General features: G+C 37.8%; 1 protein-coding gene across 9 annotated transcripts in view; it reads right to left on the bottom strand.

The window, feature by feature from the left end:
* Positions 1–19,615, bottom strand: part of RNLS (renalase, FAD dependent amine oxidase) — a 322,501-nt gene extending 302,886 nt beyond the window's left edge. For 3 of the 9 annotated variants that reach the window (XR_016388107.1, XR_016388109.1, XR_016388108.1), the window contains exons 1-4: positions 19,385–19,609; positions 18,396–18,501; positions 17,648–17,790; positions 9,652–9,810 (exon numbers count right to left, since the gene is read on the bottom strand). Coding sequence is in view for 6 of the 9 variants with exons in the window: in XM_089897869.1 (XP_089753995.1) it covers positions 9,652–9,810; positions 17,648–17,790; positions 18,396–18,501; positions 19,385–19,502 (526 nt within the window). In the remaining 3 variants the exon portion in view is untranslated. Of the gene's footprint in view, positions 1–9,651; positions 9,811–17,647; positions 17,791–18,395; positions 18,502–19,384 lie in introns of all 9 variants that reach the window. The other 6 variants (XM_089897869.1, XM_089897870.1, XM_089897871.1 and 3 more) reach the window with 6 other exon arrangements.
* Between the last annotated feature and the right edge of the window lie 8,097 nt (positions 19,616–27,712).

Consider the following 27,712-nt stretch of genomic DNA (forward strand, 5'->3'; position numbering starts at 1 on the left):
GAATGAGGTAGAGAGAAATAGGAGGGAGATGGGATATGTTTAAATTTAAGTGTGTTTGTAAGGGATAAGAAGATGACCATTAATGGAATGACAAAGCACTGTAGATCCTATAAATAATGTGAGGAAAGGAATAAGAAATACTTGATAAAGCTGGCAAGTAAGAAAGTGGAAAAAAGTGAAAAAAAAAGTAAAATAAGTAAGTAGACATAGATGTAAAGGATAAATACAATATAGTTATTATTCCAATAAATGTAAAAGTGTTGAATTCTCCTATCAAAAGAAACAGACTTTTCATGTTAGATTTAAAAATTCAGCTAGGTGGTGTTCTCTGTAAATACCTAAATAAACATAAAACAACAAAAGTGATATTACTCACAATCTCTACAAATATAAAAGATTCCCCAATATGCCTAATAAGAAATGTGTAAGTTCTTAAGATAAAAGCTACAAAATTTTTCTGAAGGACGTAAAAATACCTAAATAGAGAACTTTGATTTTCTTGGATGAGAAGATGCAGTACTGTAAAGACATAAATTCTTCCTAAATTAACACTCAAATTCAATGCAATTCAAATCAGTAGTCCAACAGGATTTTTTAATGCAACCTTATTCTAAGGCACACAGAGAGAAATAAAACATCAGATTAACAAAGAAAACTTAGAACAAAAGTCATCAAGAGGACCTTATTCTACTCTATATGAAAATAACTGTTTACATCCAGTATGGAGTTTAGTGCAGAAAATTTTTGTTTCAGATTTGCACTATCAAAGCTACACTTTGCAAACTTGGAAACCTCCTAAATGTTCATCAAACTGGTTTAATACATAAAGGGAAATACAAAGAATAGAACACTATATAGTAAAAATTATGACAAATGTGAACATTCACTGGCATTGAAAAAATTTTCCTAAGATATTATAAAGTAAAAAAAACATTTTATTTCTACCTTAAAAATACCTAGAAATATGTATTAACTGGGTTAAGATCCATGGGGCTGGAATTATGAATGCATTTTATTTTCTTTTTACTTTCAAGTTTTTCATCAATAAAGTGTATTAATTATAAAATAAAATTCAAATTCAAAAATCACATAACATTAAAAGAAGAAAGATACTGAACAATTTTGTGTATGTCAAGTACAGCATTAAGGTGCAAATTGGTGGTAGAATATCTGAAACCAGAGTATGTAGCCAGAGGTTAGAAAGGAAAACAGAGTGAGGTGACAGCCTGAGGAGCTCTGTTTTGCTTGCTAGAGCACCGATGTGAGAAAAGAGGGGGAGAGTACATAGGTGACTACTGAGAAAGTGGTTATTTACTAGGACATCTTTAGAAAGTTAAAAATGTACCCCTAGGATTTTTAATAGTTCATTAAAAACCTACCATCTGTGAATTTACTGAAACTTTTAAATGACTACACTTCAGGCGAACAAGTGTTTCAATTTTTAAAATGTAAGCCAAGTAAGCATTTTTTAGATGCAGTCAAATAAATAATATTTTATTGGATTGAAAACTTCTGTACTTTGAAGTAAAGTGGCATTTTCTTAGTCTAAAACTGTGTACCTTAAGGCTTGAAGGTTTCTGTTCTTCTTTTTGTGGTTGTATTCTAGAATTTTAATAACAATTTCAGATTCTCCTAATTTATAATTAAATATACATGTATATGTATACATATATCTCTATTGCCATTGTAAATCTCCATTGTACAGCTGTGGAGTTTTATATTTCTAGATAAAGGATTTTTCATTTCTTTTAGACTATATTCATGTATGCATCCTTTAGTTATTATAGTTTGCATTCTTGAGACCTATAGGCTTATTACATCTTTGCTATAATATAGCAACCAGAAATTAAAGAACTCACCAAAATAAGTCATTTAGGGAAAATCAACTCTCCTTTCTCCACCCTCCAATCTATGAAAGAGATGCTCACTGTTGTGTTTCTAAAGGTTGGGATGCCTCCCGCCTCACATACAGACACGCGAAAGTGAAGTGTCTTTCTTTTTCAGAGTCTTAAGTTGGATTCAGCTAGTGGATTCCTGAAAGTGGGAGTAGGTAGGGAGTGGAGATGAAATGTTTAAGGGACAGGGGTTTGGGGGAGAGAGAGAGAGACCTGGCTCTCACTTGTATACCCAGCCCAGCTGGGATCTTGCTGCAGAATGCCTTTGAAGCATGTCTCTCACCCTGGAGAGCAGTGGAAAGATCTCAGTGTCAGTACAGTGTTATCCCTAGAAAGGCATCCCTGAGTCCACACAAGGCAATGTGTCTAACCCATGTCAGAGGACCAGGGCTGGCCCAGCCCCACACAGCAGAGGAGGAGCAATAATGATGGCAACCTTATGGACTTACACCCCACACCTCCCCTGTTTTCTGGCACTACAAAAGCCTGGGGCTCCTGTGTGATCCCAAAGGGAAGGGAGGCAGCTCTAATGATGACTGAGGGTGGGTTTCCTGTCAGGTGGATAAAAAGATGCTCTAAGCAAATAATTTGTATATTTAGAGAAATGAAGGAACAGACGATCCTTTGCACCCTAGTGTTGTAAATTTTAACTCAAGATGACCATACGATATTCTGGATACAAATACACCATTGTTTTGCACAAGGGCAAAGTAACGTTTCTCACTGTGTTTCCAATATCCTTATTACTGATATCCAAAATCCTTACTAGGATTTTTCTGGCTGCCTTTTTGTGGGCACACATTTGACTGATAATAATGAATCATCTACAGAGACATCTCCCCCACTACCATTTGCTTATTCATAACCAAGAGCTCAGACCACATCATCTTATAAAAATGCTTTCACATCAGTTTCCCCTAACACAGAACTTTTACAATGGTCAGACGTAAAGCTCATCTGTTATTTTTGTGCCCACACACAGCTTCATGAGAACACCTGGCCAATGGGCATGGCATCTTCTAAATTACTTGAGTTAGCATTTAGAAAAATGTCAGGAACATGGGGACACTTAGGAAATATTCCCATAATGATGCTTCCTCAGAGGTATGGGTGATCCTATGAACAGTGTGCACGGAAGTCACGCAGGTGGGGGTAGATCTTATGACAAGGTGTCTATTCTCTTACTCTGGTACAGGTTTGGGGGTGTGGGGTGAAGAGGTGAAGGAGGGAGTGAGGTTGTACCTCCCTCTAAAAGAGGTGGCTTTCATAAAAATGTCGCTGTTGACTTGTGAAAAAGCTCCAAAAATGACTTACTCCTGTTAAAAAAGTGATCAGTTCGTTAATTAAAAGTTAATTAATGTAGAGTTTTCAAGGCAGTTGTCATGTTCTTTCACAACAAGGAATAGGTCTGTAATGTATCCTACTTGTAAAACCCTGAAAATAAAATAGCCACCTTTGTTTAATCCCCAACACCAAGCATACAACCCTTTAAATAGACATCTCAGACCTTTTCCTTAACGGTAAAAAGTCACAAACACTAAAAAGTTACTGGGAACATTAACTTTAATACTTCTAAATCCTCTACTCAGATTACCTCATGTAATCTTCACTGTAATCCTATGTGGTTAGATAATGTTATTTACCCTCATTTTAGTAACATGGAAATCGAAGCTCAGAGAGGTTAAGCAACTTGCCCCAAATCACCCAGACAGTAAGTGGCAGAGCTGGGTTGCGAATCCTGGCTTTGTCAGTCTACATTCTTCACTCCCTCCACAGAGTAGCCAATGCTAAATAAGTAGTATAAAACCCAAGTGCTAGAGAAGGTTCTGAACGCTTTCCCTGAAGCACAGAGCCCCCAGGAAGCTCTGAAGAACTCAGAGGCCCAGAGCTAGATCCTGAAGGACAGAGAACACAAAGGATGTGTCAAATTGTTCCAGGCAACGGGAGCTTTGTGAGTAAACACACAGATGAAGAATGTGTGGTTCATTCAAGGAACCCAGAGGAGACCAGGATTCCTCTAGAAAGGAGGCCAGCTAGATGACTCTCCTTGCCTCTCTCAACTCTCTTTTTGGCTACTCTCCTGATCTGTGGCCACATGCTCAGCATGGACCACACTTTTGTCTGCTTTCTGAAGTAATGTTAGGGGGCTTGAGGGCTTTGGCCCAAAATTAGCAGTGTTTTACGGGGTAAGGGTAGGGCAGGACTAGCACATTTTCTCCCCGGAGGGTTACTGACATGTTTCTGCTCAGATGAATATGGTTCTCACCTCTATGGATTCATCTGGTCAGAGCAGGAATGCACGTGAGTCTACACGGGGATAGGAGCAGTGGCTCTCACACGGAGAGTCCAGCTCCAGACCCAGTCTGTCTCCTTCTCTCTCTGTGTCTCTCTGCCTCTGTCTCTGTCTCTCTTTCTTTCTTTTTTCCTTCCTTCCTTTCCCCTCCCTTTCCTTCATTCCTTCTTTCCTTTCGTTTCATAAAAAAAAAAAAAAAAAATTAGCATTCTGGTTTTAAGGATGTGAGATAGCATACCAAACTATAAAGGAAGATTATTCATTAGGAGACCTTTAAAAATATGCATTCCTGGGCTCCCCTGGTGGCGCAGTGGTTGAGAGTCCGCCTGCCGATGCAGGGGACACGGGTTCGTGCCCCAGTCCGGGAAGATCCCACATGCCGCGGAGCAGCTGGGCCCGTGAGCCATGGCCGCTGAGCCTGCGCGTCCGGAGCCTGTGCTCTGCAACGGGAGAGGCCGCAACAGTGAGAGGCCCGCGTACCGCAAAAAAAAAATTAAAAAAAAAAATGCATTCCTTTAATATAAGCATGTGGAAGAAAACCTGAGGAGCCCTATGTCGGAGGCGGTCTGATGTAGAGAAAAGAAATTTTCCATGCTCCTCATTCCTCATAATCACTTACCACATCCCACCTGTTTTATTTTACATTGTTTATCCCACATCCTTTCCACTGCCTCTGCCACTTTCCTAGCAGGAGTATGAAAGAACTATGGCAGGAAAGTCAGGTTTGTGGATTTCAGGCCCAGATGTTCCATTACAGTTGATGAAGAGCTCTATTTAAGTGTGTAGGCAACATGAAATCAAGACAATAATGATATTTGAAAGGCGCCTGCTTTTTTCTTGACCATACTTTCTCCTGTCCAGCCCCTAATAAATTGTATGAACTTGTACAGGGCAGACAATGTCTTAAATTCCTCATCGGGGTGGAAGAAGCAATGAGCCTCAAGCTTCCTCCTAGTCCTAAAATTCTATGATCCGTCCAAGGTTCACGCTTTCATCCTAGTACCGTGACTCAGGGACCAAGCCAGGACCAGTAGACTCTAAGATTAGCTGAATTCTAGGAGCTTATAATCAAGTTGGGAAACAAGACAGATGCTCAGCCATTTGGCAGATACTGACTGAACAATAATAGTGGTGTGTGGGTCTGCATGCACCTTGGTACTTGATGCTGGGTGGGGATGCGGTGGTCTATAGGAGTTCTTTCCTCCTGGATTTTATGGTTTAGTGGGAAAGAAACTTACTGGAATATAAGAATCATAATAAAATCTGATAAGGCAGAATGTCCCAAACAGGCCTAACTGGGAGGAAAAAATTCCCATAAGGTGCTTGTTAAAGGTATGGATTCCTGGGCCTGACCCAAACCCTAGCAATCAAAACCTTCTCAAAGGTGCCCCTTAAGTGTTTTCAACTCTCAATCTTCATGAGGCAAGTTTGGAAAACATGGTGATCAAAAATGAGCGGGACACGGCGGGAACTCACAAATACATGAAACAATCAGTATTAGGGTAGTCTGACACCGTGTATAACGGTGGTTACATGTGTGGGCTCTGGAGTCACACTACTAAGGCTCACATCTCAGCATCACCACCAAGAATGGAAATAATAGTAATTAGGATTGTTGTGAGGATTAAGTGAGCTAGTTTTTATAATATTCATATATAGAGAGTAGCACTGTTATAGAACCAGATGGCAAATCATGAATCATAAGAGGTTAACTATATAGTTCATAAAGCTTCCCTGTTCTCCTAACTGGGAGAATGTAGTAAGTGTAATAAGTAATTGCCAAAAAAACCCTAGTTCTGTTTCTTTTGTAAAAAGGAAAATAGGGAAAGGGAGGATGGATAAGGGAAAATCCAGACCACACTGTAATCAAAAGGGAAGTCTTTCATGTAAGAGATGGTACTATATTGATTCTAAGGGGTAGACATGATTTAAAAAGAGAGACAGAGAGAATGAAAAGACAAGCACAAAGAAAGCCAAAGACACAGGGCTGCTTATAGTTTGTATGAATGTGAGACCTGTAGCACAGCCCTAGTTCTGTCACTAATTAGCTATGAACTTTTGGGTAAGTTAATTATCATGGACCTAAATTTATTTCTTGGTGTGAATGGAGTTTTTTGAATTATATCATAGTTTTATAGCCTATATTTCGGTCATCTTCATAGTCTCTAGTTAAAAAAATTTGGAGGGGAACTGCAATATATACTGCGTCCACTAGATGGCAATAGATAGCTTTGTAAATGGAGGTCTTTCACAGAAACTGAAGATGTCTAATAAACAAGCAAGAGTGTATTTAAGGTTCTCGAGAAACAGAGAGGTGACATGAATTCCTCATACTGAGGTCCTTATTGAGATTTATAAGATAAATAGAAATCATATGTTTTTAATCCCTTTGTTTTAGACCCACAGGTATTCAAGGGTCATGTTAGGACATTCTGTTTTAAACCTTTACTGCTAAAATGGGTTATTTCATAACAATGAAGCAAACAAAGAATTGCTTGCATGAGGTCCAATTCTGAACTGAGCCAGTAAAACCCCCCAAAGATCCTTACTCTTAATCAAAAGTACTAAGTCAATCATTCTTAAACTTTTTCATCATAAAGAGCCTACATATCCCACCACTAAAAAAGAAAAGGAAAAAAGATCTATTTCCTCTTCAGCATGATACACTTTTTAAAATTGTGTCACCATTATCATTTTTTATAATAAGAGTAAACTATCCTTATTTTTAAAGTTATGACAGTTCAAAAAATTGTATCAAAGAAGATGAAAATCATCTTCAAGCAATAACAATGTTACTAAACTATTTTGGATAGATAGAAAAGAAATAGCAATACATCCTTTTATCTTTTTTAAATTAAAAATATTTTTATATCTTCCCATGTTAATAAATATATTAATGATCACTAGCATTTAATAGTTCACAGCTAAATATTTACAAATTTTATTCAATATACTTTAACTAAAATGTCTGGCCTTCTGTGACAACACTTTCCTTCACAAATTGACAGAAATGGCCCCATTTAAAGATGAGTAATGATTAGACAGGGACCTATGCAGAGAAAATGAGGAAGACAGCAGAACATACAGAACCTAACAAATGAGCTGATGAAAAATACATATCAGAAAAATTTTTCCAGGAAGCAGATTAGTTCAACAAACACTTAGGCAATGACCTGAAAACAGTGAAGGAATATATGACCTCTTTGAAACAATATCTCAAGGAAGGGAGCAAAAGGAACACATTTGAAAACTACATGAGTGACATAGAGGAAGGCTAGAAATAGAAAATAAAAATAATGCAAAGACCAAAACTGACAGTGAGTTGAGACAAACGGCAGATACAGAAGGGAGATACTTTGAATTTTTTAAGATACTCTGAGATCATAATAAATGGAACAGATATAGATAGATGGTCATGTAAGTATTAGAAGGAAACAGCTGAAAATAAGGGAAAAGCTGAACCTTCAAATACAAAATGCACAACACGATTCATGAAAAACTGACACAAAACTATTAACAATAAGATATATCTTTATGAAATTACTCAACTCAAAGATAACCAAATACAAAAGAGGTACTTCTAAAATAAAATATCTCTGAAAGGCTAAAAGTAAAAAGGATGCACCAGACAAATGAAAATAAAACAATGAGCATCTCATTTATCAGTCAAGAATGATACGAAAGCAAAACAAAATGAAAATGACACTAAAGAAAGAACTTAAGTTAAAGGGTAAATTTTAATGAAGAAATACTATGAATCAAATAATGTGGTATCAAAAAAATCATAAAGCAAAAAAATTTGTTTCCCAAAACCCCAGGAAAGACAGAAATACAATAATAGTAGAAGAATTTAAGTTATCTCTCTCAGACCAACACAGTTCAGCTACTCAAAAAATAAGGATAAAGATGATCTAAATAAAATTATTAATTAGCAGGCCCTTAAACATCTTAGGACTCAGTCTATGCCATGGTATTATATTTTATATGTCATTTAATACAAATATTGAGAAATAAATGCAACATTGAAGGGTCTCCACATACAAAACTATGTAGCTTTAAAAAATTGGAATATGTAATTTACAGTACCACTAAATATACTAACCAATAACTGTGTTTTAGTTAAGTTACAGTATGTTATTTAACACTCTCAAAATCAATCCAATTATTACAGAATCCGAGGCAATAAATTATCCTACTTTAAAGTGACTTTGGCAACACACTAGAGGTAGACCCATGAAAGAGATCTTTGAAATTTGTTTTTTACTTTGCCTATAGCTATCTAATAAACATTCCAATCCTTTCTATATGTCTCAGACTGTACAACAAAAGAAGCTATATATCGCTACTGCATGGTAGAACTGATAGTCAAACTGCTTTCAACATGTAATATGCAGCTACACTCTTCCTCAGAGAACAATCCCTATTACAGTTCTAAATCTAGGATCTATAAATGATATTCATTACCAGTTTTCTTTCTAACAGTGGCATAAAAGGCTATTTCTCAATCAAATCCAATATCACTTCAGTCATGCCACCAAGTCAAAAGCTACAGGCATGTCACATCCCCAAAGCCTTGCCACCATCACCAGACTCTGCTTTGTTATAACTCATGGACTTCAAAGCAAGATGAGGTATCCTCCAGAAATCAATGACTTTGATGTGTCAGGGCCAGTCAGACATGATGAAAGGGAGGAGAATAATCAGTTAAACCTGGCATAGGTAGATACAAAACAGAGCTCTAGAAAAGCTTTTCTTAAGAATCCAGGTAACAGGGAAATCTATAGAGACAAAATAGATTACTGTTTGCTTAGAGTTGGAGGCAGAGATGGGGGATGGAGGCACGGAGGTGAGAGCTTTAGGATATGGGGTGTCTTTCTGAGGTGATGAAAATATTCCAAAATTGAGTGTGGGAATGGTTGCAGTATGTCGTTGGATATACTAAATACCATTGAAATATACACTTCAAATGGATGAGTTGTATGGTATGTGAATTAGTCTCAAAGCTGTTTTTTTAAAAAGGAGGTGGGAGAAGCCAGGTGAAAGGTGAGTCAACAAATCACAGTCAGGGAAGAACATGAGACTCACATTCAAGAACGATCCAAGGTAAGGTTTACCAGGCTTGTCACATAATCAATGCTTATATCATAAAAACCTCCTTTATTCCAGAATGGCCACAAAGAGACTGTTCTTCTTTTGGGCCAAACTACTACATCTCCATCAAAAATACTTACTTCTTAAAGGCAAGGAAAAAAAGAGAAATATTCCATTTTTAACTGGGTTTTTAAAAATCTGGATTTCAATTTGACCTAGACTAATATAATGAACCAGACCATAGTGTCAGTTTTTAAAACATGCAAATCAGTAGAATCCCTAATATACCCTTTGCTAAGTCAGTTAAACTGAATTCACGCTCTCTCAAAGGGAGCCCATTCCCTAAGGTAAACAGTGCAGGCTGAGACTCACAGTTGACGATGTCACCTTGAAGCTGCAGAATCTGGGGAGCTGGCATCGTGAGGACAGCAATATCAAACTGCTCAGGGGAGCCTGTTTCCCTGAGGACTTCCCACTTGTCATTTCTCAGGTTGATCTGGGTCACACATTGTCTGAAGTAGACATCAGCACCTGTTCCAAAAGCAAAATCATATTCACATAATCAGGATTTTCCATACGAATGAGAGGGAAGAGAAGAGTCACAAACTGGATCCACTCAGATGAATAAAATGGAAAAGTTCTTCTTGTACAGCCCCTGGGCTTCACTTTCTTTACTTTCTATCTCATTTAATGGGAATCCCTCCCTTCTGGCACCCTTGGACCTCCCTAACAATGCCTGCTCTGGGGAAAAAATAATAATACTACTACAATTAATAATAATAGAAACCATAGATATCTTTCATTAATCATCTACTGTATGTCAAGACTATGCCAAACACTTGATATACATTATACCAATTCATTTCCCAGATAAGGAAACAGATTTAGAAATGTCACGCCATGATTTAAATCCACATCCACCTGACTCTAAAGTTCATTATCTTTGTAGAGCAAGTATACACCTTAGTAAAGCTGTAAAGAATTCTCTCTAGTAATACCAAGAAAGAGCAATATTCCCTATTAAAAGTATCAATATTCCCTATTAAAAGTATCAATATTCCCTATTAAAAGTATCAATATTCCCTATTAAACCTGAAAAAAAAAACTCTGAAGAGAAATCCAAGTCTCATCGATGGATCAACTACCTTTATGACAAAGAATCAAAATGAAGAGAAATACAATCTGGAATATCCTCTCATAGCATTTCCCTTATTTGCATTTATCACAAAGATATTTTAATAATTATTTGAGTAGTTATATGATTAATATTTTCTTCCCTTTTAATTTGTAAGCTCCATAAGCCACAAATTATGCCTGCTTTTTCTATATATAGCATATAAAGTATTGTACTTGGCATGTACTAGGTATTTAATCAATATTTGTTTAAGAGAATGAATTATGAACCATAAACTGAAAGATAGGAAAATATAATTGGATCATTAAGTCTCCTTGGTATACTAGTACTTACCTCACATTCCAGTTGTGAGAAAAATTTGATGTTAAAGCAAATCTACTTTTATTTGGCCTCGTGAATAGAAAAGAAGTAAATAAAAATGGAATAAGGGGGGAAAAGCACAATGAAAGATCCTGTCCATCACTGCATGGGACACCTCATGCTCCTAGCCACTAAACATCCAGCTTAAATCCAAACTTTGCCATGAAGCTTCCTGTCCGCGGCTACTCCAGCTCAATGTGATCCTTCTCATCTCGACAACCACTGCCTTTACCACTCCTTCTGACATTGATCCAAAGTATCTCTATGCTTTAGATATGTCTTATCTATCCCAACATACTCTCTCTGGCTCGTCCATGTCAGGTCTCCAGATTTCATATACCTTTACATCTTTCACATTCCCTTGAATAACTCTACAACATAGTAATTACAAATTTTTTTAATCAAATGCAAATATAGTAGACACAACGAGGCCCAGGGGTCAATCTCTTTGAGGCAATTAGCATCATTCTGCTCAAAGATTAGAGCAAGGGCTTCTAAATAGTGCTTCAACTTGCCTGAGGGTTTCTCTAAGGCCCCTCCCCTGGGAAGGCACAAATAACTGGAGCTTTCAACTCACACCCACCATCTCCTTTACTCCAACCAGAATGGCTCCACTTCCCTCTGTTCTATTGATTAGGAGGTCTCACCCCTCACTTGCCTCACTCTAGTCCTGGCCCTGACTGGGACCTCAACTAAGTCAACTGACTTTATATGTTTCATTCAGTTGTGTTTTCACATAATATTCCCTTTGAAAACAGCATTACATTGGTTTTGGTTTTGGTGGTGAGTAGGTGTGTGTGTTTAACAGAATTGAAGTCCACTAACTAGAAATTCTCCATATCCAGTCAAACGTCTTGGACATATATCCCAGGGGTCCCAAAGTGTTCTGCAAGATGTATATCAGTCAGCACCAGCAGCACCTTGGAACTTGTTAGAAATGCAAATTCTCAGGTCCCAACCCAGACCTACCGAATCAGAATCTGGGGATCAGGCCCAGTAGCCTGCATTTAACAAGCCCCCAGGTTTGTTACCATGTACTTTAAAGTGTGAGACCACTGGGGTAGATAGATAGACCCAAATCTAACACCACCACTGGCAAAGTCACTCAAAAAATAGCATTTTCCAAGAGTTAGGGGCAATGGTATAGCTGCTCTGACTAACCAGGAAGTTTTCCTGTCCAATTGCTAGGAGTCAGTTTCAGGGAAAGTGGCATTTCCTTGTGAAAGTAACTAATAACTTTTGAAAGGACCACATGACCAAATCTATAGGCTCTGGAAAATCATTTTTAAACACTTAAAGAACTAGATAATATCTCTCAATCTGAGCTTAGTAAATTTGACCATATCCCTCTCTTGCATAAAATCCTTCAGTGGTTTCCCACTGCATTTAGGATAAAGTATAAAATCTTAACGTTGCTTACAAAGCCCCTTATGATCTGGCTCCTGCTTTACTCTTAAACTTCACCTCTTACTGTTTTCTCCCTCATTCACTACACTCCAGTCATGATGACCTTTTCGTTCCATAAATGCACCATCTTCCTCCTACTTTAGAACAGTTGCAACTTGATATGCCCACTGCATGCAATTCTCACCACTCAGCTGTTGGCCTAGTTCACTCTTGCTCACCTTTCAGGTACCCATGGAAACATTAGCTCCTCAGAGATGCTTTCCCTGACACATTTCCCATACCTCACTCCTCTCAAACTCACGTTAGTTTAGGTCCTATTATTATAGCTCTCTCATAAGGCTCTCACTCTTTCTTCTTAGCATTTATTATGTACCCTTTTTATGTGTGTGAAATTAGTTTTTGTCTTTTCCCCCCACTACACTCTATATTAACAAAGGCAAGGTCCATGTGTTTTATTTACCACTATTTCCCCAGCACATATTTCATAAAAATAAAAAAGTCTGCAGATAACTACAAAGCTATCAGAACACAAAGAAGTTTTAGCCATTTTACAAAGGCAAATATGTTTCTGTTATTTATTTATTCAATGTGTATCCCCTGCCTTCTTCCATTTTAGAGAGAGAATCTAAATTCATTTTCCTCCAATAATTTCCTACAAAAGGTTTCAGTTCAGAACTGCTGAGATGGACCTGAAGAGATGTAAGCAATGTCTAACTAAATGCACTGCTTAAACTGCGGAGTGCTTATCCAAGCCTCCTGGGCTATCTTCTACCTTCTCTCTGACAGACACTGTTATGGATGAGTGCCATGATCACCCGCCTAGGAGAAATTTTGAGACAGAACTGCCCAGCCTTAATTGTCTTACATCAATTTTAGAAAGAAAGTAAACACAAAAGTAAAAGGGGAGAAAATGATAAAAATTATATATTACTAGAAAGAAATCACACTAGCTGATAGTATCTGCAAATTAAACCATCTTTTCTAATAAATCGATCCTGTCAACTTTGACAAGTTACATTGCCCATGTTGACTTTTGATTGTTAGTCAATGTCCCTTTTGAAGTAGACGGTAAAATAAAAACAAATAAATGCAGCAACAGTTCTTCCTATGGTAGGCCAAACTAAATAAAAGATGCTCACCCTGTCCTGGAAACTAAATTCATCCTCCTATGAATGATTTAATAACATGGGCCTTATTCAAAAGCAAAAGGACTTGGTTCATCACTGTCTAAAGGTCATAGGCAGGAACCAGCAGGTGACTGATCTCCCTGTTTGCATAAAGAAGTAAAATGGCATTACTCCTTAGTAGCCCCTTCCCCCTGGGGCAGGGACTAACCAATGAAAGAGGGGGACTAGGGGAAGGGCACTATGAGTTTGTTCTCTTGAGCCAGGTGTCCATTGACATGTAGAACCAGGGTAGGATGGGAGCAGTCTCTCATACTGTAGGGGAAAACCTGGAAAGGAAAATATGTTAAATCATAGGTATGAGACCCTTTCATTGTCCTCCATGAGATCATTAAAAGGAAATGACAACAGGGTCAGCTTAAAGAGAGTGCTGGTCTCTCACTTACTAGTTAAGCCACCATAAGCAAAGTACTTAACCTCCTGGAGTCTCATTTTTCTCATTAGCACATGGGGAGAATGATAACCACCTTGAATGGCTATATGAGAATTAGAAATGATGTATGTTAAGAGCCTAACATAGTATCAGATAAATAGCACTTAACAAATGATAGAGTAGCTTTTGTTCTTTTGAATTTCTCCCACCGCCAACAATGACAACCAAAAAAGTAAAACAACAGAAAAAGCACATTTTACTTACTCAAGAAGATTGTATTAATTGGGAAGACAGGCAGTAGGTAAAACTGATGTCAATAAACGCAGTTTTCTCTGTTATAAGCTTAATGTGAACACATGATGAGAACAGACCATAAGGTGAAGAGGCATGTGCCTATTTCCTCCTGCCCTTTACTACTTATTCTGGGAAACTGGTCTACTTAAATATTGGCTTTAGAGAGTTGAACCTATTCTAAAGCATACCTGATTAGACATACCCAATACAGATAATTTCCCTGGAAGTCTAGTCCCAAACTAAATAAAACTGGTTGGACCATCAGACTGTGGGGTTGTGAACTCAACTGATCCCAAAATGTAGAGTATTTTTTGGAATGACTTGGCAATTTGGGTTCTTATGCGCTGAGCACATGCAAAGGTCAGCTTCATTCAAGTAGACCATTTTTTAAACTAACATTTATCAAGAGATTTCTATGTACGTGGCCTATTATTTGCTTAAATTGACAATGAGTGCATTATATCCTTTATTCCTCACAAAACTTAGTACTAGGTACTGTTATTGCTCTCATTTTTCCAATGAAAGAACCAAGGTATAGATTTTAAAACTTTCCTAATATTACATAGCTAGGAAATGGTGGTAGAATGTGAATTTGAATCCAGGTCATTCTGATTACAGGGACTCTCTCGACTTATATTGTGGAAACAACTAAAATAAGATAGAAACCATTTATAGCACAGAAAGCTTTAAAGAAGTTTAAAGAATGCTTAAATGGATATAATTATAAAATTTTAAATGGTATAGATAGGGTCTACAAAGCCTCTAATAATGGATCTGGGTAGAGGGTGGAAAGACCTCTTGAAGCAGTACAAAGATAATATTTAAATAAACTAAGAAAAAGTTTACATACACTCAAAATATGTAGACCTTGAACTCAATTATATAAAAACTCATTTTAATAAAAAGCAGAAAGTATGTCACAAAATGGACTTATTGTTGATTTATATATCATAGTGACACTTTCCCCTGCTATTTTTCTGTATTTTCCAAATTTTCTACCAGTAGTATGTAATTCTTTTTTAAAAGTTACTTTTGAAATAAATATTTTACATAGTGATAAGAAAACCTAAAGTACTCACACTCTGAACAGACTGTACAAATTGAAAGAATAAATAGGTTTTTACAAAGAATTGGCTAAATTAGAATGAATATATGTATATTTATATATCTTAGAAATCTAAATCTATATCACTATACCTACCTACTATGTACAAGGTACTATTAGATTCTGTTTGAGCTACAAATAATTAAATATGACCTCTTCTGCCAAGAGTTTCCAAAGCAAAATTGGAAAATAAAGCATATATTCCCCCAAACATGTAACACAAAAGGGTGTAGGTACAATGTATTCAAGGAGTGTCCCTCAGCTATATGAGGCAGGGACTTTGGTTCATGTATCATTAGTGCCTAAAACAGTATATAGTAAGCACTCAGTAAATGTTTATTGAATGAATGGATGTATGCATGCATGGATGGTTAGATATATAATACAATTAGTAAGTACTTGGAAATTTTAGTAAGTATGCACATCTAATTTGGGTTAAGTAAAAATCATGATGGAAATGAGATTTTTTTTTTAAAGTTGTATGGTGGCAATATATGAAGCTGACGGTGACATTCTACAAAATGTCCAAATGCTGTCACCATCTGTGATGGTTAATTTTATGTGTCAACTTGACTGAGTCATGGGGGTTCCCATATATTTGGCAAACATTATTCTGGGTATGTCTGTGAGGGTGTTTTTAGAAGAGATTAATATTTAAATTGGTAGACTGAATAAATCAGGTTGCCCTCCCTAACATAGGTGGGTATCATCCAATCAATCAAAGGCCTGAATAAAACAGAAAGGCTGACCCTCCCAGGAGTAAGACAGGCAGTAGGTAAAACTGATGTCAATAAACGCAGTTTTCTCTGTAATAAGCTTAATGTGAACACATGAGACAATAAATGAGAACAGACCTATGTTCTGTTCTGTTCAGTTCGAAGACGATAGCCTTCTAACTGGGACATTGTTTTATTCTCCTGCCTTCAGACTTGAACTGAAACATCAGCTCTTCCTGGGTCTCAGGCTCACCAGCCTTTGGACTGGAACGGTACCTTTAGCTCTCTGGGGTCTCAGGCTTTTGGACTGAAACTAAACCATCAACTCTCCTGGGTCTAGCAGACCTTCAGACTTGCCAGCCTCCAAAATCACATAAGCTAATTCTATACGATAAATCTCTATCATATATATATCGTGTATATATATCCTCTTGATTCTGTTTTTCTGGAAAATCCTGATGAATACACCATCATAGACTAAATCCTAGATGGAGAAAGGGCTTCACCCAGAATGGTATTTACTATGTCCTCATGTTGTATATTCAATCTCACTGGCCCCTCCCATGCCCAGTATCAAGGATTCTCAGGGTTCCCAATTAGTAATATTTGATGAAGGAGACCAAAAAAAACAGTAATTATTCTAGAAATAGCTTATGAAACAAAACAAATACTCAGCCTTATACCTTTCCTCAGTGCTCTTCAGTTGGGCAATTATTTATGATTCATCAAGAAGCCTATTTCTGTTTTAAAAAATAAATCATTTATCATCCAAGATTATTTATCATCTTTTTCAAAAAAGTCCATTTTAAAACACTTATAATAAACATAAAGAACAAATGAAAATCCTCATAGAAAATGGGCAAAGGTTATGAATAAGACATTCACAAGAAAAAAAAAGCACAGATGTGGTTAGCAAAACAAAGATGCATAAACTCACTCATAATTAAGTAAATGCAAATCAAAACACAAGGAGATACCATTTTAACCCATCACATGGGCAAAATTTTTAAATTTCCATAATATCAGGATGTGTGGAAAGAGACGTTCTCCTTCACTATTGATGAGATATTCTTTAAGAGGAAGAGATGGCACAACCTAGTTAAATAAAAAATGCACATACCATTGACACACCTACTGTACTGCTAGGAACTGATCCTACAGATATGCTTTCACAAGTATGTCAGGGTTAAACATTGCAGTAATATTTGTATTAGCATAAACCAAAACAACCCCTCATCCCCCCCAAACAATCTACATGCTTACCAGAAAGTTAACAGTTAACTACATAACAATACACACATACCATGTAATACTGGACAGGCATTGAAAAGAATGAAGCACACTGAATTTGCTGATATGAAAATAGACCCAAGATATGATTCACTCTATGATTATGCATCAGTCAGGAGTCTCTAGAGAAACAGAACCAATAGGATATATATAGACTTAGATAGAGATAGAGATTGAGTTATTATAAACATAGATGAGAAAAGTATAGAATGGCTTATGTAAAATAAGCTCGTTTCTGTTTTAAAAAAGAATATATACAAATATATGAATAGGTAAATAGAGACAGCCACATAGAACAATAGATAGATGCATAAACATTTTTCTGGAAGCATATATTGGAAACAATGATTACTTTAGGCGAAGACAACTAGCTATTGAGTGGTGAGTAGGAGAACATTTACTTTATTTTATAACTTTCTTTATAGCATTAATATTTACTTATGTGTATAACTTTTATTTTAAAATGCTAACTTTAAAAGAAGGCAGAAAAAATTCTCTTCTCACCTGATTCTTTCAAGTAATGGTTAATAATTGAAGAAACTCCGTGAGGTGCCACAAAGTTACAATCTCCTTCTTTCATCACCATTCCTTCAATAGGAGAGGTCAGAGGCTTCAAAACACCAGGAGCTAACAGTTCATCATAAAAACTGAAATAAATCAATATGTATAACATAACTATAAGCTATACTTAGCTCTAAATACTATAGTCTCTTCCAAGAATTCTTAGAGATTACAATCCTAAATAATAACTAGAAATCTTCTATGAACAACTCAACATATGTTTTATGTTAATAAAAACTATAATTCAGGTGAAGAATGGAAATGTTTTGAGAATCCATAGTCTTTTGCTAATCTTAGTCAAAGGTCTGTTTTCTCATATATTTCAAAATTAAAGACAGTGAAAATCAAAAGAAAGATATTCAATACACCAGGTTTAAATCTGGTTAAGATTGACTTCCATCACAGCTATCTGTCCTCTTCCTCAGCACCAACATATGAACTCTTACTTATTGAGCCCTTACTATGTTCCATGCAACATCTCATCTGATGGTCACAACAATTGGATGAGGTATGTATTACAATTTCCCCGCTTTACTCAGGTTAACCTTTTACTGCTAATACGATCAATGATGATAATATAATTTCACTATATTACAAGAGTCAAAGTTTAACCCTGCTAAAAATGGATGATTTGTATCTTTTTACATCCTACAACCAGTAAGACTGATTCCACCCCTTTCAACTGACTCACCTCTGGTGTTTTTTGGCATAATGAGGAGTGCAGGTGATGTACTGGGCACCCAAGTCCACTGTGCTCTGTGGATTATGAGGACTGCTGGCTGTGGTCATTCTTCCCCCTTGAATTAGTCCCCAGGAAAATGTCTTAGTGCATTAGAATGAACCTTTTGCAGTTGACGCTATTCACCCCAGGTTACCACAAATAGATTACTTAGAACTGTTTTAGGAAACATTTTAAATTTTTAAAAGAATTTTTTACTTTCATAATAATATATTTTTAAATATTCTGTTTTCTCCAGATTACAGACATCTAGAAAACGTTTTTTTATACCGAAGATTTTGTCATCTAACATTGTCAGGAAGTAATTAAGAGACAATTTGGTCACTGAGTGTGAGATATTTTTTTAAAAGAACTCATGAATAACGCGCCACCCTTCAGCACTGTGACTGAGGCATCTATTTACCTATCTGAGTAAAAGGAATGAACGAACGGACAAAAGAAAACAAAATAATGAATGAAACGTCAGAATGAACGAATCAACGAATGCTTTCCCTCTTGCAGTCAGATTTCAGGAGATGGACAGGATGCTGTCAACTAAATCTTCGTAAAGTCTTGGTCAATGGGCACTTGAGGATTCTCATAATCTAGAGATAAGCCTCCAAGGCACAGAGCGGCCAAGAAAAAAATCCGTTTCTTAGCGACAGCGGCAGGCCCAGGATTTGCAAACTCCAGTCAGGATCCCTCCCAGGCCGCTCAGGCCGCCCTCTGAAGCGCTCTCGGCACTCCCGCCCCACCCCCCAGCCCAGCCGGGGTCGCCGCTTCCACCCGCGCGCCCTCTCAGGCTTTACGGGCGCCGGAAGTCTCCGATCACATGACCAGAAGCCCGCCGAGCTGCTGGAATTTCTTCACAGACTTACCCCGGGAGGGGCCACGCCACCTCAGAAGCCATGGTCCCCGCCGGCTTCTTTTCCCCCCCCCGTTTCGGCCGGGAGACGACCCACCTGAGTCCCCGGCCTTGTCCCACACAGCGAGGTGCAAAGGACGAGTCGCCGCCTTCCTCAGCAGCGCTGCGCACAGGCTTCCCGTCAGCCCGGCGCCCACGATCAGCACCCGCGCCATGGCCCGCTGTCTCCGCGGCGGGGTGGCCAGCCTGCAGTAGGTGGAACAGCCAAAGTTCAGCGGGTTAGAGATGTCGGCTCCGCGCTCCGGGCCCCACCCGGCCCTTGAGCAGTTCCTCGGCTGGCCTGCAGGGGGCGGAGAGGAGGCGACCGGGGCTGAGGGGATGATAAGCGCTGAAGACCAGCAAACCTTGGCTTTCCCCTTGGTTTGAGGGCCAGGAGCTGGCTTCCAAGACAGGCTGGCCCCATCCGATAAGCTGTGAATTCCAGCCTGCCCCTCGCCCCCTGTAAACCTGTAAATCATGTAGGTTAGAGTGTGAGACCCCGCCTCGCCACAGGGCTGGTGTTGATTACCGCGGAGACCCAGCCCAAGGTAACTTACTAGGGTAACTATGCCTTGCTGGAACCTTTGCTAGCTTAGTATTCTAAGTCCGAACGGAGCTTACCAGCGATGCCAGAGCCAGCTTTTTTCAATAGACCTTAATGGCTACTATTCACATAATAGGAAAAGAGTTTTGGAGAGATTTTCTTAAACTAGCCCTCGGGCTTTGTGTAAGGGATATAACATTTTTGAACCTCAATTTCGCCATCTGTGAAAGGGGGCCAAAAAATTCTACATTCCAAATTGTTGAAAATTAAAGATACTTGGTTCACCAGAAAATTTTAGATCACTCATCTCTTCAGTAGATATTAAGTTTTATGTCAAAACACATTCCAAATGCTATAAAGGGACATGAAGATGAGCAAGACAAGGATTCATGCCATTACCACTAGTCTTTGTTTTTTCTAACGTTGCCCTGGAGGTTCTCAAGGAAACAATAAAAAGCAAGGATAAGACTGAACTATTAAAAAATAAAAAACTAAGTTACCCTGAATTGCAGATAAACTATTACCTGGAAACCAGAGAAACTTGAATAGCTATCAGAATTATAAGAAAGTTGACAGTGGTAGCCAATTACAACGGAAACATTAAAAATTAGAAGTTTTACTTTATGTACACATCATGAAGCAATTACCAGGCATCAAGTTGGTAATAGATTAATATTACATATATCTAATAAAAGATAATAGAACTAGAAGATACAGATGAACATATGTAACCTAACAAGACATTCCTAAGCAAAGAAATAAAACTGAACATAAAAATGGAAATGAAGAGAAAAACATCGAATACGTAATCATTTACAAATTACGTTCAAAATATACAAGACAAAATACAAATAGTAAACAAATTTTTGGAGCATATGAAAGATGAAAGTTTCACACCTTATTATAGAAAATCTTTAGATAATTTTTTATTGAAGTATAATTGATTAACAATATTAGTTTCAGATGTACAACATAGTGATTCAATATTTTTATAGATTATATCCCATTTAAAATTATTTCAAAATAATGGCTATACTTCCCTGTGCTGTATATTCTTGTTGCTTTTATATTTTGTACACAGTAATTTGTATCCCTTAATCCACTACCCCTATCTTGCCACTCCCCCTTTCCTCTCCCCACTGGTAACCACTAGTTTTTCCCTATATTTGTGATACTGTTTCTGTTTTATTATACTCATTCGTTTATTTTATTTTTTAGATTCCACATGTAACTGATAACAGAGAGTATTTGTCTTTCTGTGTCTGACTTATTTCACTAAGCCTAATATGCTCTAGGTTTCATGGAAGACAATTTTCCCACAGATGGGGCGGTGGGTGAGGGAGGGAATGGTTCAGGTGGTAATGTGAGCAATGAGGAGCAATAGGGAGTGGCAGATGTAGCTTCACTCACTCGCCACTCACCTCCTGCTGTGTGGCCCAGTTCCTAACAGGCCCTGGACCAGTACCAGTCCACAGCCTGGGGGTTGGGGGCCCCTGCTCTAGGTTCATCCAGATTGCTTCAAATGGCAGAGTTTCATTTCTGGTTTTGTTTTTTTTTTTTTTTGCGGTACGCGGGCCTCTCGCTGTTGTGGCCTCTCCCGTTGCGGAGCACAGGCTCTGGACGCGCAGGCTCAGCGGCCATGGCTCACGGGCCCAGCCGCTCCGCGGCACGTGGGACCTTCCCGGACCGGGGCACGAACCCGTGTCCCCTGCATTGGCAGGCAGACTCTCAACCACTGCGCCACCAGGGAAGCCCTACCACACTTTCTTGATTACAGTAACTTTATAGTGACTTGATTAAATCTTGAAGTCAGGGAAAAGTCCTCCAACTTATTCTTCTTTCTTAAAATTTTTGAATAGTCTAGGTTCTTTGTCATTCATATAAATGTTAGTATTAGCTTGTCAACTTCTACCAAAAAGTCTGCTGAAATGTTTACTGTGACAATATTCAACATATGGAAAAATTTGAGGAAAATTGACTTCGTAAAATACTGAGGTAATGTCAGGATCAAGGTGGTGAAAGATATGCCTCCTTTTTGTCCTCCTTTTTAACAGCTAACAATTGGCACCCACCCACAAACAAAATACTCCTTTGGGAGTTGTGAAATCCAGCACAAGGGACCCAGGAGAAGTCCCACCCACTGTTCATCTGGTAATAGACAGACATACCTCCATATGGACTGCAGAACTAGCAGAAGCCACCAAACCTTCCACAGTCTCTCTAAGCCAAGGTTGGGAAAACCTGGGAATGCTGTCGATACCCACAGATGAAAAAGACTTTGTAGAAGTCCAGCCATCTGGAAGGGAGAGTCCAGCACACCACTGGAGAAAAACAAAAACCAAAAAAAACCCCAGCACCTAGAGTCTGTCATACAGAGTGAAGTAAGTCAGAAAGAGAAAAACATATTTCTCTATGTGTTATGCTAACACATATATATGGAATCTAAAACAAACAAACAAAAAAGGTTCTGAAGAACCTAGGGGCAGGACAGGAATAAAGACATGGATGTAGAGAATGGACTTGACACAGGGAGGGGGAAGGGTAAGCTGGGATGAAGTGGGAGAGTGCCATGGACTTATATACACTACAAAATGTAAAACAGATAGCTAGTGGGAAGCAGCCACATAGCACAGGGAGATCAGCTCAGTGCTTTGTGACCGCCTGGAGGGGTGGGATAGGGAGGGTGGGAGGGACACACAAGAGGGAGGAGATATGGGGACATACGTATATGCATAGCTGATTCACTTTGTTGTGAAGCAGAAACTAACACACTATTGTAAAGCAATTATATTCCATAAAGATGTTAAAAAAAGTGCGAGTACTAATAAAATATTTTATTCATCTCATGGATGCTTTCCATGCCATGGTGATTTTGATATTTTTGACAAGAAGAGAGCTCTTTGAAACATAAACATACGTCTTACTAGCAATGAAACAATCTTGAAATATTTGGGCAGGAATGAACTGAGTTGTATGATACGCTTTTTTGGTTGGGGATAGGAGGAGTGATACGGTGTCTGGAGAAAGGATTGTAAAGATGCTTGACATACTTTCTGGCCAAGAAGCCAAATGAGAACTTTTTCAGTTAGTCCTCTTGGCTGGACTGGACTGGACCAGGACTTCTCCTGTCCCACCTTCTATATGAACCAGGACCTGTTTTGAAGAAACTGAATATATTAGTATTCTCTCGTATGGAAAAGAGGAAAAAATTTTAAGAATCATTTTTTATTATGGATAATGCTTGCCTTAGGACCAGTAGTTCCAGAGAGAAGTTTGCCAGTTGGTAATTAATATAAAGTGTCAAAAGCCAAAAAGATATGTTTTATTGACTGCCAGGGTTGCATTCATTTTCAGTCATAAATTGATCTAAAAGAATCTGAGTCATTAACATATGATGCTGTAGGATTGAGTCATTCCTCATGTGTTCAAAGCCCAAGATTAATCTGATTTACCAAAATACTTTTGTCTCTTTCATTTATCTGTCGCAGAGAGCTGTCCAGTAAGGTAGATGTCTAACAGCCACATGTAGCTATTTAAATTTAAATCGAAATTAATTAAATTAAATTAAATGTTCAGTTTCTCAGTCTCACTAGCTGCATTTCAAGTACTCAATAGCCATATGTGGCTACTGGGTACCATACTGGAAAGCACAGATAGATAACATTTCCTTGTTGCAGAAAGTTCTATTGAAGAGCTCTGGAAAAGGAAGAGAGCAAAACATGAGAACTGTAAACAGTAGAGTTATCAAGGTTTAGAACATTCCACAAAAAAAAATCCCACAAAAGAAGCAGAAAAAGAATAGATAGTTTATAATATCAGTTGGAAGGGACTGGAAAATACTGCCAGAAAAATTCAAGTTGTTTGTCATTGCCACTGACTCAGGTGTTGAAAGCCTTTCCAAAATGATAAGAGTCTTAATTTTTATAGATCCTCACAGGAAATATGCAAATACCCTCAAAGAAGCTGCATTGTGTGATGCAACTTAATACTGATTGTGAAAGTATCTCTCCTACATTATATATTCAATATATAGTAATTGGTAGAATTGTGAAGATATCCTGAAGGCACTAACCATAATATAGGGCTTCTGAGAATTAAGGCGACCTGTTTTTAGTGTTCTTCTCAAACTAGAATTCTGTCTAGATCTAGAAGTTCCCTTCCAATGCAGCTTCGTATAGAATTTGCCAACAACTGAAGCAAGAATGTTTGAAGTTAAAACTTGTTTGTGTAACATTTTTATTTATTTATAAAATAGAAAATAGGAATAGAGCAATATTTATTATAGATATACTACAGATGGAAACTGTCTACATAAAATTTAATTGTTCTTCTTTTTCTGGTTCCTTTAAGTGTAAGATTATGTTATTTATTTGAGATTTTTTTGTTTGTTTTATGAAGAAGGGCCTGCATCACTATTAAATTTCCTCTTAGAACTTCTTGTTGCATCCCATAAATTGTGGAGTGTTGAGTTTCCATTTTCATTTGTCTTGGGGTATTTTCTTATTCCCTCTTTGATTTCTTTATTGTCCCATTGTGGGTTTTTTTGGTAGCATATTTAGTCTCCATGTGTTTCTTCTTTTCCCATTTTTCTTTTTGTAATTGATTTCTAGTTTTATACCATTGTGGTAAGAAAAAACGCTGGATATAATTTCAATCCCCTTAAATTTGTTGAGACTACAGAGAAATCAGCTGATAACCTTACAGGGGTTCCCTTGTATATGACCCTTTGCTTTTCTCTTGGTGCCTTTAGAATTCTCTCTTTAACTTTTGCCATTTTAATTATGATATGTCTTGGTGTGGGTCTGTTAAGACTCTGTGCTTCCTGGACCTAGATATCTGTTTCCTTCTTTAAGATTGGAAAGTTTTCAACCATAATGTCTTCAAATATACTTTCGATACTCTTTTCTTTCTCTTCTTCTGGAACCCCTATAAGTGTGAAAGTTGGCATATTTAATGTTATCCCAGAGATATCATATGTTGCTTTCATTTGTCTTTCTGTCTGCCATTCTGATTGGGTGATTTCCATTATTCTATCTTCCAGATCACTTATGTGTTCTGTTTCATTTAGTCTGCTATTCATTGCTTCTAGAGTGTTTTTTATTTCAGATATTGAATCATCTATTTTTGATTGGGTCTTTTTAATACTGTCTAGTTCCTTGTTAAAATGATCTGTGTTTAGATCAATTCTCTTCCCTAATTCAGTTAGCATTTTTGTTACCGCAAGATAATTCTTTATCTTGTAAATTGTTTATTGGTGTTTCATTATTTTTTCAGGGGTTTTCTTTGCCCTTTCAATTGTGAATATTTCCTCTGCCTTTTCATTCACCTTACTTTCTCTGTCTCTATGAATTTTGTGGAAACAGTTACCTATTGTGGTCTTGGGGGAGTGTTCTTATGTGGGAGTACCTATATGCAGACTGCATGTGCCCAATGCCTTTGGTGGGAGAGCTAGATTTGATGTGGACACCAGTCATATCTTTCCTCAGGAAGTGCTGGCAGTTATCACCCTGGTACCGTGTGTGGCTGGTGATAGAGAAGCTAAAGGCTGTGTAGAGAATGAAGCAGGACTCCCTCTCTGCTCAGTGGCTGTCACTGCCCTATCAGGGACAGGGTCTACTCTCAAGTTGCTGAGGGTTGGGCTTGAGCTGGTTTTGTCCCCTTTAAGTGTGTGTTTTTTCTTCTCCCTGTACTGGGACCTTTGCCCCAAAGGAGAAGAGTGCTGAAGCAAGTGGAGTGTGTGTGCTTACAGAGGTCTGATGATCTGCCTGTGTAGGTGTCCGTGGTTCTGCTCAGATGCAGCCCACAATCACATCGTTTCCCTAGTCAGAACTGCCCCAGATCTAGTGCTGCGCTGTGGAGTGGAGTAAGCGTGCCCATGTTGCTTGGGCTGGGGCTTACAGCAAGGCAGTCATGGAAAATCTGGCACCCTGCTGCCATCAGAAGTCTGGGCTGCTTCTGGGGCACTGCTTGAGTAAGCGCCAACAATGTAAAATAGTCAAAAGGGAAAGACATCCAGTTATAAGCTAAATAAATACTAGGAATGTAATGCAAAACATTATCAATATAACTAACACTGCTCTGTGTTATATAGGAAAGTATTAAGAAGTTAAATCCTAAGAGTTCTCATCACAAGGCACATTTGTTTTTCTATTTCTTTCGTTTTGAATCTGTAGGAGTTGATAGGTGTTCACTAAATTTATTGTGGTAACCACTTCATGATGCATGTAAGTCAAATCATTATGCTGTGCACCTTAAACTTACACAGTGCTGTATGTGAATTATATCTCAAAAGATATGGAAGGAAAAAAATTAATTGGAAACTTCTTCTTCCACTTTCTTTTCAAAGAAAATTTCAAAATTTCAAAATTTCTTCATTTCCTTATCCTTGCTCTCCTCCCTTCCTTCTCTTCTCTGAGTAAATAAAGCTTTAAAACTTTGTGGAATTCCCTGGTGCTCCAGTGGTTAGGTCTCCACTCTTCCACTGCAAGGGACACAGGTTTGATCCCTGGTTGGGGAACTAAGATCTGTGATGCAGCCAGAAAAAAAAAAAAAACTTAAAAACTTTTGTATAATGAAATAAGAAATGAATTAAAGTGACTTTTACACATCATAAAATTAATTTCCCCAGCACTGCTGTAGGCAAAAACTTTCAAATGTATATAACTTTATTAATTTCAAATCATTCCCTACATATTTTAAAGTATGTATCTTAAATATATCAAGTTAAAGTATCATATCAGTATAATTCAATTAAATACACGAACTCACAATCATATCTTTATTATGAAATGTTAGGACAATGAAAAGCTTATTCCTATAGAAATTGTGCTATAAAACTAGTAAAATTCAATCATAAAATGCTAAATCAAGCCCAAATGTGGTGTCGTCTTTTTGTGAAGTTAATGTAATGGATCGGACAAGCATGTGTAGCTATCAGGCCAAACATCAAGGGTCTAGCTTTAAAAACCAAAAACATCAAGATCCAAGCTAATGGTTTAAATCACTTGGTGCTGGTTGGCCATTCTACCTTATGTAGCCATGAGAATGATTCGGGGTCCCATGGCTAGCTAGGATTTCAAGGCCATGTATAAAAATCCAGAATCTCCTCATTGGTTTATACATGTTTCCTTTTCTCAGTTTGAAGAAATTGGGCCACCTTAAGTCTCCTTGCTTTCTGAAACACTTGCCTCCTTTTTCACTCTGCCCTCCACTACCCAACACCATCTGTCCATGGAAGATAAAAACTTAGCCAAGATGGGCCACAAATATTAGGTCTTGTCTAACTTGTAACTGTGTCCCATGAAATGTAAACACTCGATTTGCATACATACTATATCTTTATTCTTACATTCAGTTAGGTATCATTTTTCCCAAAGGGATTATGGTAACTTCACCTCTGCCAACAAAGAATTCATGTCAAAACATATCAGATATGCCAAAATGTTATATAAGCTGACAATATTATCTTCTATCGCATTGTCATTAACTACTTTTATTTTAACTAAAGCAGTTGAGAACATTTCATTTTACTTTTCTAGACCCTGCCCCACAGGTGCTTGGAAAATTTTCTTTCAACCTTTTGTATTTTCTATGTCACCTTTCAACCTTTTGTATTTTCTATGTCACCTTCTATTTTACTCTTCCCTACCTCTGGTTCCCTCTTTCAACAGCTCCGGAATTCACTTCACGCATTATGCATCCCCATGGATGGCAGCACTGGCAGGAATTCTTATTAGCTATTCAGTAGTTGTTTGAACAGTTGTAAAAGTCTCCCGGATATTTCCATGCATTTGTGAGCATCCTAACCTTTAGCTCCTAAAGACACTGTTGTCCAAATCTACA

The sequence above is a fragment of the Delphinapterus leucas genome, chromosome 16, assembly GCF_059928025.1.
Source record: "Delphinapterus leucas isolate spDelLeu-1000000601 "Yukka" chromosome 16, BTC_Dleu_Yukka2, whole genome shotgun sequence".
Lineage (NCBI taxonomy): Eukaryota > Metazoa > Chordata > Mammalia > Artiodactyla > Monodontidae > Delphinapterus > Delphinapterus leucas.